We start from the raw sequence: 15,253 nt of genomic DNA on the forward strand, positions 1-15,253 counted from the left end.
TGTATTCGTCGATAATAAGATTAAATATTTATACAGTTTAGATTACGTTCTGCAGAAAGGACAATCAGCAATCAAAATTTGATTGCATATTTCCTTTTTATACAATTGCATTTGTAAAACAATACCGCAAAGGTAGATCTACGACTAACGAATACATAACTCTTCCGAATAAAACGTATTTGCATACGACTGAAGCACAGCATACTTATTAGTTATGGTAATACAGCTATGCTATAATATAATAAGAACTTATTATGTTACGTAGTTTTATGATAAACAGGGAAAAGGAAAACTCTTCTTTTTTTTTTTTAGAAATGGCGAGTCAATCTTGTAATATGCAAGAAAGAAGACGTTAAGAGTTTAATTTGCAATTTTGCCTTGCTTTTTGTTCCAGGCACTTCTACAAGCTCACGACGTTGCCGGTCACGAGGTCTACGGCGAGGAAGCCACCAGGGTAACGCCACCGCCACTTCTCACGTATCTGAATGGCGGCGACGATCTCGAAGGACAAAACGGCGATTTAGATGAAAAAATTACTCGCGTCAGACTGGTGCAGTTCCAGAAGAACACGGATGAGCCGATGGTGAGTAACAAGGCAAATACATACATGTGTTTCGGCAATGTGAAACGACGTTTTTGAAATGAGGTATAAAAAGCTTCCTACGGCATGATTTTTGTTTAAAACGAGAGAAAAAAAGTATATATATTTTTAATAAATTCTTAAAAAATATATGTGAAAAAATGACTTTTTAATGAAATCATAAAAATATGTATGTAGATATACATATATGGTGAAAGATATTGTTTAGACATTATGTTGAGCAATTAAAAATTTGGCAAAAGAGTTAATTTAATATCATCTTAATATTCTTTGAAATTTTTAATAAAACATTTAATAAAGATTTGCAGGATTATATTTTGGATAATAATAAATATTAAATTTTTATGTGCGTTGTAAAATAACTTTATTATTATGACAATTTTGATTTTTGATTTACGGCGTTATTATTTATTATTCACACGGTTTAATTACGGACATGCGCCATGTTTGAAATACGCGATCATAATGCAATGTTTAACTTGTTATTATCGATAAAATATTACATTTACTACTCTTAATTTACTTTACATTATCTGTTTTTCAGGGAATCACATTGAAAATGAATGAGGATGGGCAATGCTTCGTAGCGCGGATTATGCACGGTGGGATGATCCATAGACAAGCCACTCTTCACGTCGGTGATGAGATTAGAGAGATCAACGGTATACCAGTTCAGAATCAATCCGTTAATGCCTTGCAAAAGATTCTGGTGAGTATTATAAAGTTATTCTCGTAACTGCGAGTGGAATCTGGGAACTTGTTTCAAGAAGTTCTTAATCTTACGTTATCAAAGAGATTACTTGATGGAATATATCATAACTTTCTCAAACAAGTATTTACAAAATTTAATAAACTATACTTCGAAGTAGAATATGATTTCAATATTGGATTATAAATTTGTACACTGCATTATTGTACGGAAAATTTTATGCGAATGAGTATCGGCTTACTCGTAGCCGTAGTTTCTGAAGAGTCCGATTCTCTTCGACTGTTACAGCGGGAGGCACGTGGATCGGTGACTTTCAAGATCGTGCCGTCGTACAGGAGCGCGCCGCCCCCCTGCGAGGTACAAGTAAGACCCAACACCCAAACCCTTTCCCAAAACACTATCGCGTCTAGTAAGCCCACATCTTCCACGGCCTCCACGGGCGCGAGCTCTGGAGGCGGTGTGAATAAATCCGGGAAACCGGTGAAAACCTCTGCGGCCACGAGCAAAGAGAAGACGCCTAAGGCGTCAAAAACTTCCAAATCTAAGAGCGCTTCCTCATCCACCGAGAGCACGCCTAGACGTCGTTTAAACCCACTATCGGCTCTACGATCGCGAAAGTCTTAAACTCTTCGATCGATCTCGATTTCATGTAGCCCGCACGGTTAAATCGTGTATTTACAGAATTGCCAGAAGCACATCGAACTGCTTCTAGACGTAATGGTAGATCTTTCCCGGAGCAAAAATTTATGCCTTCTTCCAACGACACCATTGAATTAATTACTGAGATAGCGAAGTTGCTGACGAACTTAGGCCTTATAGAGTAGGTAGTTCTTATCGCAGTTGGTAATAATTATGGTAGGTAGTTTTTGTAGTCACAGTAATTATGCATGTTAGGCTTTTTCCCCAGTACGCTTTACTATATTGATTACGTAATGATTACTTCTCGGAAGTATGCAAATTTCTATAATATCAGTGCTATTAGATTTTTTTCAAGACGATAAGTATGTGATATTATATGTATATATTTAAAGTAAAATATATATTTAAAGATTTACATATATATATAATTAATAATGAGTATAAACATGATAAATATTTAATAAATTTATTTTTTATTATTCATTGATTTAAATTTAAAGAAAGAAATTATTTACAAACAATTTCTTTAATATCTTATTTTTGTAAACTTTAGTTTTATTCGATGAAACTTCTTTAAATAATCTCTGAATTATGTAACTTTATCTTCAGTCACATCAGCACTATATATTTCAGATATTATTATTGATTATAACCCAAAGACATAATTCCACGCATGAAGTGATCTACCAATCGATTAAATAGTTTCTCTCTCTTATAGTTTCTCTTAAATACAATCTTCTAGTCTAATAAGTCATACTTTGATAATAGAGTTTGCAACGATAAACAATTAATTTGCGTTATGTATGTAGATTATTACAGATAATTATTTATAAAGGAAAAGAACAATTAATTCGATTAGATGATTCAAATTTGACACACTTTTATAGTGAAATGACATTTCACATTTTATAAAGAATTGTACGATTATTACTTTAAAGAACTCACGCAACGTACGAAGTCTTTGCCTATTATCCGTTTCGCGATTAGGAAAGTTTTGGATAATGAACAGAGGGATATACGATTAGTTTCTCAATAGTTTGCAGTTCGTATATAGTTTCCCGCGTAATTTCATCTAAGGTAGACCACGAAGTTTACAAGAAGTTTGCAGGATGACAGGCGGTTAATAGTGTCCACTTTGCATTACGTTTAGGATAATCCGCTATCAGAAAAATTTTTGTGCCGTGTAATCGGCAATGAAGGAAACAAGAATATAAACTTCTACGAAAGCTTTAAAATTATTTTTGAATATATCTCGTGAAACTTGAAAATTTTCATTTTTTATTAAATTTCCAAATTTATTTGAAATTAGCCAGAATTCATTTAGCGACCTTTATGTAGGAATAACGTCATGAAAAACAATCGTATATGCAATATTTCTTTTGATAGCTATTTTGACATTATGCCTAATTACTTATATTATATTTATATACATGTATGTATACATACATGTGCAATAAGCCTAAAAAATTATAACTCATTGATAGAGATGTATTTTCTGATAAAGTTAATATAGATTTTTGTTTACTCCTTTTTTAAAATTAATAATTAGAATGGTCTTGTAGATTAATTAAAAAATTTGATAATATTCTAAATGCGTACTTTCTTAGATAATCAATTAGATATTTAATTTTTATATTGTTTATTATTATATTCTTGCATAAAATAGGAGTATATTTTTTAATCGACTTGTCTTTTAATTTTTTAGAGCAAACAAAGATGTTCACGCTTTAAATTTCTGAAATAATTTAACTTTGAACTTGAACATAGTTTCATTGCTAATCTTCGTTAATATTAATATACGAAGGGAATGAGAACTGATATCTGACGGTTTATGTGCGCCAGCTTAAACGCAATATTCTCGAATAGTTGAATATATTCAACGACAAATTCTACTATAGTTCAGTGTCCGGTCATATTTGAAGTTTCAGTAATTAGCGCGCAGGTTCCATCCGAGGGAGCAAGTTCTTGGAGAACGTAGAATTCTCGAGGCAAACGACAGAGGCAAAGAACTTTCCTTTCCATGATTTATGAGCGTTTTGGGCTAATTACAAATACCAGTCCACATACAATTTATGAATTTTTATCTCTCTTTCTTTTCGAGTTATGGCGTACTGGGCGATTTAGTTTATTTAATATCACCTATGTCAATAAATTGATGGATCTGTCGGTGCGGTTTTTTATTTTTATTTTGCAAAGCAAACGAGTGGAATTGGATAAAAATTTATAAATTGAATTCGTTTACAGTAAAACCACTGTGAACAGCATTTTTCCGGAAATCGTTTATTGATTGATAGTTTCTAGAATTTAAAAACGAGCAATGTCCAATGCCTGATATATGTTTTGCTACACTTTAATTTTATGAAAAATATTTCAACTGTTTCAATATTGTTTTCTTTATAAAATTCTATTTGTATCGCTACATATTATAGAAGAAGGAAAGAAAATATTAATATTAAAATGTGTTTAGTTAAATCAAACTAAAAGATAACGAAATTTTATTTTATTATTTCTTGTTATTTTTTATGTTAACTATTTATTCAATAATCGAGTTTTTTATTTCCAGGTATATCTAATTATTTATCTAAATTATCCAAAGATAAATATTTTAACCTATAAGAGAATAAATATGTAAAGATGCTATATTTTTCATTTATTTACTTGATAATTCTACATATCTGTCTTTAAAATATTTTAGAACGAGTTTTAATAAAAATCAGTTAATTTTTTATGAAATTTTTAAAATGACAATGCTTTTTTACTAGTTTAAATAGTTTATATGCATATGTTTAAAAACATATTATGTAAACAATTATAAATTATATATTCATGAAGCAACTATAAAATATAAACTATAAAATACTTTATAGATTTCTCTCTCTCTTAATGAGAGAGTTTAACGTCCAAACTAACAAACTTCCAGCTCTGCTTTTTCTACGAAATTAAAATCAGAATAGAGACGTTTATGTGAATACTTCACTTCGCAATCACGCTCCATCGTTTAATCCAGAGTCTTAAGCAATAGCGCACAATGTGCGTAATCGATAAAAGCGGTAATAGAATCGAGATTATATTCGAAGCAGTAATTCCGAAATTAAATCAGCGTAATTCTAATTACGTTAATCCGAATCGTTACAATGCACAATTTCCTTCTATTATCTACAAATTTTGAAGTGAAGAAAGAATATCTTCGCGTACTGCAATTTGTATTTACCAATGAATTTGTCACGATTTCTCATCTTTATATGATTCATCTATACGATTTTTATCATTCTATACGTCGAAATAATAGATGCCAGGCTATTAGTAAATATATAAATAGATATAAACGTAATCGATATTTGCAGAGGTTTTCACCGCAGTTATCTGTATTACATATACACATGCACATATATAACAATAATATATAGAATAATTATTGAATTAACTAATTTACTGTTACAATAATAAAAAAATTTAGATATAATATTGTTTGACGTACCGAGAAATATAACGTTCGCTCGTGGCGATCATGTTTATAAAATGGAAAAAAAACTTCTCTATTATTTTACCATATTTCTCAGTGCTCAAGCAATGCCAACGCAAGACAAAGAAATTTCTTTCAGCATAACGCCAAATCACATAAAATCAAATTGAGGAAACAGAGTTTTTCCCTGGATCAAGATTTTATTAGGTACAGCTGCTTTTATGTTGTTGCAAAATTTGATTTTTACATCAGTACGCGTGAAATGATTGCTTCTTCGATCAATCTGTGGGATTGATGGAACACTTGACGAAGTAAACGATTTTACGTTCGCAATACTTGCAATGTTCGCAATATTTTTCATAGTTCACAATTTTGCGCCGCGAGTTTGTGCTTCGGGCACGTTGTACAATATATACTTCAAATTTTACAAACTAGTCACAAGGCCCGTACAATGTGCAGTTACATGTACAGCTCTTTAAATAGATATATGATACCCTTCTTCGCGTACCCACTTGTATAAAGAATGTTTGCCATTAATTGCTTATATCGCATTATGTAGATAACGAATCTCCTCCTACGATTGTTGCAATTGTACGGCAATATGCTAGTCGCATGATATATAATGTTCTCTCTCTTCTCTGGAGGATTACATTGCGCTTGCAGTACGCAAGTATCACATATAAGGACGCTGCAAAGTCGACGATATAATCGGCAAGAAAAATCATTTTATCGTAAAAAATATACGAATTTTAAATTGTACAAGCGGCACATCGGCATAGCTATGTGCTTGATTTAACTGTTATTAGAATGATGTATTTTTGTTTACTTTTAGCTATGATAAATTCGAATTTCGTTGATTCAATCGTCAATTCGTCGTCAATCTTGCAGCGTTGCATATTATGTCTCGTATATAATAGATGGTCCTTGCACTGATCTGTGTTGTGTTCAAAGTTTACATTAATTTCACAGATATTAATTCTGTAATAAGATAAAGCATAACTGGTGATTTGCTCTGATAATATTAACATAAGAAGACGACGCTCGTTTAGCCAAGATTAGCCGGATTATCATTGCAAATGTGAGAGCTATTATAATTGAGTGTGATATCTTCGGTTAATGTAAATTTTGCGAATAACAGGTCAGTGTGATGGAAGCTCTAATTAAACAAACGGGACGATGCTGTTAGAAAATAATGTATAATATACATATTAGAGAGATATATTAAAAAGTATATACATATATATATTATATAATCCGTATTTCTATAAGACAAGGTCGGTACGAGCGGTGTAACAAAACGCTTTGGTCGGCGCTTTCGAGTCCACGGCGCGTGCATGTTTCTTTTTCGCTCTTTCTCTTTCCAATTTATCTCTCTCTCTCTCTCTTTTTCAATCTTTCTCCCGTTCTGTTCTTCTCTCATTCTCTCGTAATTTTGTTCTTCCATTCACTCTTTCTCCCTGTTTCTCTTTTTCTCTCTTTCTCTCTGTCTTTTTCTCCTTCCCCCTCTGATTTTTTCTTACGACGTTGAATTAGACAACACTTCGTTACTGATAGTACAATAGTTCACTTTGCGGGGGAAAGAAGTATATAAGGAATGCACACTTTCGTTTCCACATGTGTTGGAATGTTGTTTGTGTTTCTGTCATAAGGAAGCTTTTGTTACACCCCTCATTATACCCTCACCTGCATGAAGGACATCTTTGCGAATTGACGCTTTTCTTTTTGGCCAATGTAGCCCTCTGCATCATAAGTGCATACACGTAAAGCTGTATAAGTCGATCGATGGGTTTTAGTCGAGACTGCAAAACTCTCTGGACAGTTCGTTAATCATCATGTCTTGCACGGACTCACTCGCGACTGTGTAGATATCGCGCAAGCCTGGTAGCAGTGTAATTTAATCTTTTTTCTTTTTTTTTTTTTTTTAGTTTATTTTATTGGCAATTCGTATCGTTGTCTCATAATTGTTGAATTATCCAGAAAAAACGAGAGAAATCTATGTCTATTTAAAATCTTATAAATAAAAATTTAGAGAATATATAAAAACTTGTTATACTATTTAAATAACAGAAATTTATTAATATGTAGACTCTATATCGTGTGATGGAAAAATAATAGCACGCTATCTTTCTGGATAATTCAATGTAAACTAATTCTATTCTGAAGAAAGGATGCATAGCACACCTTCTTAAAATCTCTTGCAATATTTATTGTCGACGAATGTCTGAACGTGCAAAAATATCCGTACATGCAGTTGAGGGTAAATCGCAAATAACGTCACCTATTCCGGCTCGGATAAAATCTGAATCGTTGTTTAATATAAGTCTCGCGATTTCGATTAATTTTAAAACTCGTATAATTAAACTGACGGGCGCCGTTACTGATAAATCTTCGGAGTATTTCTCTAAGTGTGTTAGAGCACATGCACTAACGACGGCTTCAAAGTAATAAGGCACTTCCCTCTTTCTTCGTACCTGAATAAACATATTTATTTTCCACATATTCTGTACCTGAAAGATTGCGAATCCATTTTAGAAATCTTGCGATTTGTCGAACAATGATGATAATCGTTAGTAGCTTCTATAGAAATTGTGTGTACATAATTCACAGTTCTGAAAGAGTAAAATACAGTTACAGCCGATATTGTTTAAACGTATCGCGTGCGGTTCAGTTTGAATTATAATTTCGATATCTTGGTGTGACGTAGCATTCATTTGTAAATACTCTGTATTTGTATATCTGCTTATGTTCATACATGTGTTTAACGTAGCGCCCGGCCTCTCGTTCTTCTCGTTATGCATCACGTAGAAATGCAAAAGGAAGTAGAGATATGTTAAGAACGTAATATATTGCCTACTTCCTTTCACACTCTATACTACACATATATATACGTGTGTGCAGACGGCTTGGTTGGATTTAGATTTTGTAAAGCGTTGTAAAATGTATTGGGAGTCTATGGATGTTTCAAGACATACGCAGATCTTATCAATGTATACTTCAAATTGTTGGTGTGACGAATATCTGTATATGAGATTGCATAGTATAGATCATATTTTCCGAAATATACAATTTCGTTAAACTTTCGAGAGTGCAAGGTAGAAGGATACGGGACAGACGAACCGTTAACTGTCATCTACATTAGAAAGATATTACGAGCTCGAGGAACGGCGGTATAAGCGAGAACGACTCGTACATACGTAACAGATGCGATTAAGATTACGCATCAGTAAAATTTCGCCTGCGGAGAAAAGTCGCTATTTTTGATAAGTCTGCAAATGTTCTACACGACAAATCTCCTAACGTCTATCGACAATTGTTTCGCCTTCTACAAAAAAAGTGAGCTTACCAGGAGTTAATTGTTCTCTGTCTCGTGCGTCTGTCTGTGCTACATCTGTCACGTTAAAAGGGATTATTTACGGCTAATAATCACTGCGCAAACACATCGCGCTGTCGGAATGTGCGGCAACCCGTTTACGTGGTATAATACGAATAAGACAATGTACCCCAAGGCGTTTCGCGACGACGAGCGCTGTAGAACGAGAACAGGGTATCTCGTGCGTTACACGGGAAGCGAGACACCCTCGATAAGCACACCCCCTCCCCCCTCCCAACCCCGACCACGTTGCATTTCCGAAGCCATCACTCCCGGGATCCCCCCATTCTCCAATCGCACCTTTAGGCGAGAGCAGCAACAGCATCGGCGAGCGCAACGGCAGCGGCGTTGTTACCCTCCCCACAGAGCATTGTACGAAGATATAATAAAGCATGAACCGCTGGAACACACCACGAGTCGTCGCACGTCACCTGTAACGCGATCTTTTGTCCGTGTCCGCCGTAGAAATAGAATCGACGAACGTAACATACAAGAACTCTCTCTGTCTCTTCGATGTACACACATACCTACATACGCACACCGACGTGCTTGACATGACCCTCTTCCCGTATTGTCACTCTCCCGTTACATGCCCATTTTGTCGCTCTTGCACTCTGCAACGATTGCGCCTGGCACTTCACGTTGCTCTGCACGAAGGCATCTTGAGGCGATGCCATCGTGAAAGTTCTCCCATAGATCTCATTAAACGTCTCGAGGAAATTAGCTCCAATCCTTTTCATCGGAATTCGGTAGCGCGTGAAAAGTCAGCTCTTATGAAATATCTTAGAAAATAGAATTTCTATCCAATTGTTACTAACGATCTTGTGCGTTAAGAGTAAAAGATTTAAATAGATTCGATTAAGCCACGGACGATATGCAGATGTTTTTTAATAATGCCAGAAAAGTATCTTATTGGTTTTTCTAATTACGCACTACGTATTACTGTACTAGAAATTTAAAAACATATTATAGGTTAAATATATTATAATTATATTTTTCGGTACTTTTTAATGAAATATCGATACATTTTCAATACATTTTTCTTTGGATTATTTTATCGTACAAAGTGCGAATTAAACACGGATGCGCCGAAATCCTATTTCGAAATTGATCCTTCGATCTCGCGACATTCTCGGATTTCATTCTCAGCACGCGCGTATCTTCTGCCTGCCGACGGTTTGTACTTTCGATTTATGACGTCCCTTCGTGAAAGATATCATGGGAAACGAATATATGACTCGATGTACGTTTCTACGGATCGCGTGCGAGAGAGGCGTCTATAAGAATTTCTTGTCGTCAGGCGACGCTCCGAATAAACCTGAAGCGATGCTGGTTTCTCGGGTAAATCCGCGGAAACGATAGAAAAATCTTCGGTAACTGTTATCATATTTCACCCCTGCATCACAGCGTTGCTCTTCATGTTCCCTACCCTCATTCACATTGTACCACGTCACACACATGTTAATTGCAGTACGCGTGGATGAAATAGGTAATCTTTATATGTCCTGTGTTCTTCGTCCTGACCAAATCCGATTAACATTATCTATGATCATAATTCATATGTGTAGAATTTTGGTCCTTGCAGTAACGAGTGAAAAATCATTTCACAAAAGCACAACCAATTCTTCAAGAGATGTGTGTCGCGGTGCAGTGCTAAATTGTATTGATTCAACTTAAGAAACATTTAACGCGTATAAGCTTAGAGTACGAATTATCCGTCGCGTGTGAATGAACTTATTGATTAGTAAAGATTTTTTTAAATTACGTTAAAGTTTAAGAACAATATCATATCGTATTATTGCGAGATATTGATAACAGTTCAAAAGGTTCGGTTTTTTTTGCTATCGCGTTGTAAATCGTTAGTAACAATAGAAAGCACCGGTGGTAGTACGCTCGTTGGAAATTGAATCGGATAATCTACCGCAATAGACCGTTGCAAAATTTTCAGTCGAATTTATTCTGCACTGCGATCCAGCTCTTTTCTGTTTCCCCCTTCCGAGAGCAAGCCCGAAGCCTGATTCTTCTGGTCTGGCGCTCGGAAGCAGATAGTTCGGCCTCGATGGAAATCGACAAGAGGATTCAGCAGCATCAGCAGCAGTCAGTCCACCAGACGAGTTGTCGATAGCGCAGTACCTGCTATATCACTGAGTAGAATTGTCTTTCCCAGTGTCGCCTGAAAATCCCATCAACGGCATACCATCGTCAAACCTTCCCCATCGTTCACCCGTTCATTTCTTCTTTGAAGTAGAGCGCAGCTTCCAATGCACGTCGGAAACCCACATACCGTACCACCATGTCCATGCACTGTCCTTTACGTTACTATAGAAACGGGATGGGCACAATCGCGCGGTGACTTTATTCGAACAGCGCGGCCTGAAGTTTGGAGAGGCGCGTCTGCCGAGCTCTGCGAAATCGGTTTTCATAAAAGGGACTCGCGTCATTATTCCTCTCGTCCGAATCGAAGCGAGATAGGAATTTGTAATCAGATAGGATAGAAATTTCCGTGTTGCAACATATGGAGACGAAGGAAATGGAGTACAATATCGATTTGTCAAAAATTTATGTTTCGCTCATGACACAGTAAATTCTAATTTGTCGAGTTAATTAACTTCACTGTTCAATTTGTCCCTGCATTATTTTACGATATCGTATGTAATTTGCTGACGAAGGACATTGCCATATTTAACTAACGTTGTTTACCAATAGTTAAAATCATTAGTCGACAAACTATCTCCGGGCATTCCAGTGCAATTTGAATTTGCGAAATGAAGACAAGGTTGAAATATTGATCAGCCAGCATCATCAAGCCTATATCATCAAGCCAATTCGCAAAATTTTTTTCATCATATTTGTGTGTTACATTATTGTTGCTTTTTTTACATAGTTTTACTCTTTCGTTTGTTCTAGAATGACGTTATCCCTTATTTTACATTCATTCGCTTGTATTATAAATCATTATCTCATTATTCATTTGATACAGAAGCGACTATTTATATATACCATATATATATATATACACATATTAATGAAATCGCAGCGTAACTATTTAGTCATTGCGAACACAATGAACACTTGAGACTCTGTAAAGCGTGTTTCTCATATAAATCGTACAAATAATTTGATACAAAATTTAAAAAGTTCAGAACCGCAGCTTATCGCATAAACGCATATTTTTGCTTAACTGAAACGGTAATGTAATCGCAGATTTTACACTCGGAGAGTGTAACCGCAAGAACTTCTACCGGCTTGCTCCCGCTTGAAAGTGTTCTATTTCCAACGAAACGTGCGAGGAAACTTATCTATCACGTAAAACGCGAGGCGTACCACTCAGCATTAGAATGTTGCTAATTGTACCAGTCCGCTTTGATTCCTCCCAACTCCCGACAGGAAGCGTCGAGAGTTCTCGCTCGAAACTTGCATTTCCGCGCCACGCTCATCACACGTGCCGCAGAACTGCGAGCTCGAAATTACTTCGTACATTCGACTCGCAGCAGGTGTTGGGCACACACTGTTAAATTACGATAATCTATGGGTGTAATATCACTTTGTATAAAATCTAAATAAGTAATCAATAATTAACGATCGTTACTATTGTTTGCTTAATTAGATATATTGCGTATCAATAGCGGTATTCTCTATACTTTATCAGCAACACTCGCATAGTGCAAAACACAATGAAATATATAATGTATGTAACAGTCAATATTCTAAACACTTGTCTATACTTCAGTGAAACGACAAAACTTTTCTGTCGCCAGTTAACATATTGTATCCTTTAAGAATTAAAAGTCTCGAGTTATTCAATTATATCGTTGATTCAGTATACAGAATACTGTTACAGGTGATACTTTGATCAAAAGTAGATATATTTCCGGCAAGCCGATGCTGCAGACACACGAAAATGCCATTTCCATGTTTATTACGAAAATAAAAATGATTCGCGAAAGATTTTTTTTCTGTATCTGGGGAATCGAGATTTTTTTCGAAACTACACAGCGGTTTCACACCATCAATTTGGATATCGTACGCGTAGATTGCGCGTGGCAGCCCAACGCTCGTAGGTGTCGAGAGTACGAAAGACATCTGTTGAATAATACGAGAGGATCTAGTAAAGCCTGCATGCGCCACACAGCAATGCGCACCGTGCATCTCGGAAGCGTTGACGCGTGCGACTCAACCGTAGGTGCTGTTTGATTGTGTCATTCTTATTCACTTTTCTTCTCTCCTCATGCGACGTACGCGTGGGGGGGAGGGCCTCGATTAATCCGTATTACGCTTTGGTGCGACTTTGATACATGATTAATTAATTGATCTTCCTTTTTTTCTGTTTCCTCAACACTCTAGTTGTTCAGGATTAAGCCTCTGCCAGTGTTAGTAAGTACCGCCACTTGATCTGGTGTGATTGGACTGCTGTAGTTAGAAGGCTATGCGTACATATACTTATATTATATTTCATACTTACACATTATATATACATGCCTCATACTGTCTCTGTTCCTATATTATCTATACACGCCATCGCTGAAAAGTAGGACCTTTACTCGGATTTTCCTGTTAATCAATTTTTCCCTTTTAATCCCGCGTGTCTTTCCCTTTTTTTTTTCGCAATGCTTCTACCTCACGATAGGAGTTCTCAAGTGCGAGTAATACGTATCGATATGTTCGCTTATACATGCCTCCATATAAACAAAATTCCTATTCGCATGGACGCTCAGAGGAATGCTTTAGAAGTAAAAAAAAAAAAGCCTGTAAAAAGCGCATACGGTCATTGTACTGTATATAAGAATTATCATTGTATCTTTCGACTGTACACGTTAAAAGCGAAGCTGAAAAATGTTTTAATTTTATTCAAGCCATTTTTCTTTTGAATCATTAATGGTCTACGAGAAATTGTAATGTAAAATAAAGTTTGTTGAATTGAACTTTGCGAATGTGCAAATAATTGTGATGGCTATTTTTACCCAAGGGACTATTTTGTATTGGCAACAGATAAATTTAATAGTATCTTTCCTTTCGTCCGAGCGCTCATGTATTTCTTACTAAAAGAAGTTCTCTCGCTTTTCAAAGCACTTGACGTAATTCATGGAAACGTCCTATTTGAAAACGTGCGGCTCTTTTTCGTATTCGAACAAGTTTCGATATTTTCAAAGGGAACATTTGCTGACATGATGCCAATAGAGACATACTACTACCGGAAACGTATAGATGAAAATGTATTCACAGTTAAATGGGCTACACGTTGGCAGGACAATGCTACGATTAATCGCCAGTCCCGTGGAAAACAAAAAAAAAATATTGATTCCTATACATTCTATTACCATATCCGAAATTTCCAAAATTGCTAATCTTGCAATCGCCATACGATCCGAGATTTAGGAATAAACGTAAGTTAATGTTTATTTGTTTTGTATTATACTTATTAACTTCCAAGACATTTAATTATTATCAATACGCATAAAACTCTTAATTCTTTTCATACATAGCATATCATCATATTTATTTTGTACAATCAATTATGAACGGTAATAGAATACTAACGGCGTATGTACTTGTCGAAATCCATCGTATATATACCAGAAGTGATCCTAAATAACCGTACAGTTTCATCGATATGCAAAAAAATTATCATACAGACGTTAAACCTGTACGAATATTAAATCGATCCTATTAATAAATTACAAGTGAACACGCCATGTGCGTGTATTAACTGCCAAGCTATTAAACGCAAAGGAATGATAATAAAATGATGTTACAAATTGGCTGCTAAATAAAGTCACCGACTATATTTAGCCAGTACTCTGTAGTCGCAAATTTTCGCCCGTGTGACGCACGGACTCTAATTAGTACGCACTCATTAATTAGTTCAGAATTGTTCGATATTCATGACTTTGATATATCCAGAAAATTCCTTTAATTTGTAATTAAAATCGATACAATTACGAATATACCAGACACGTAATATTCGTACAGAATCAAAATGGCAAATCATCCTTCGCTCTTCCCCCAACTCACTTCCATCCCCCTACGTCCTCTCTTCATACATTATTAAAAATCACAGCTCTGTTTTGCGAATGATATGTGCGTTAACCGGAAGTCACTTTTGTCACTGTCTACAACCATATCGTTCATTACTTACTGTACATTATACCTTCTCTCATGCGTCGTTCTTTACTCACACATTCATGTAGTGGCCGCGCGCATATTTGCATCGTGCATATCTTCGGTATGCGTGCGTGCGTGCGTGCGTATACGTGTGCGTCTGTCCTTGCGCGATGTGCAACAACTAGTGCTTGAGCTTCTTGTGAAACGAAATCACTCATACGTTATATATCTATGTATGCCTTTACACGTCCCACATATTGCGCATCGCTAAATGACCGAATCGTGTCGCTGGTGGCATTACGACAAAAAGCTCGCACAACAATTCCCGTGTCCCTCCAGTTGACGAATTCCCGCCCTCCCCCCGCCCCC

At 35.7% G+C, this 15,253-nt stretch overlaps 1 protein-coding gene across 1 annotated transcript in view; it reads left to right on the plus strand.

Moving 5' to 3' along the window:
* The window catches only part of LOC108753552 (peripheral plasma membrane protein CASK), a 110,851-nt gene that overhangs the window by 86,092 nt on the left and 9,506 nt on the right, over positions 1–15,253 (plus strand). The window contains exons 2-5 of the mRNA XM_018495216.1: positions 395–583; positions 1,146–1,310; positions 1,599–1,667; positions 13,127–13,156. Coding sequence (XP_018350718.1) covers positions 395–583; positions 1,146–1,310; positions 1,599–1,667; positions 13,127–13,156 — 453 coding nt within the window. The remainder of the gene's footprint in view (positions 1–394; positions 584–1,145; positions 1,311–1,598; positions 1,668–13,126; positions 13,157–15,253) is intronic.

This window comes from Trachymyrmex septentrionalis, unplaced genomic scaffold (genome assembly GCF_001594115.1).
Source record: "Trachymyrmex septentrionalis isolate Tsep2-gDNA-1 unplaced genomic scaffold, Tsep1.0 scaffold7, whole genome shotgun sequence".
NCBI classification, from domain to species: domain Eukaryota; kingdom Metazoa; phylum Arthropoda; class Insecta; order Hymenoptera; family Formicidae; genus Trachymyrmex; species Trachymyrmex septentrionalis.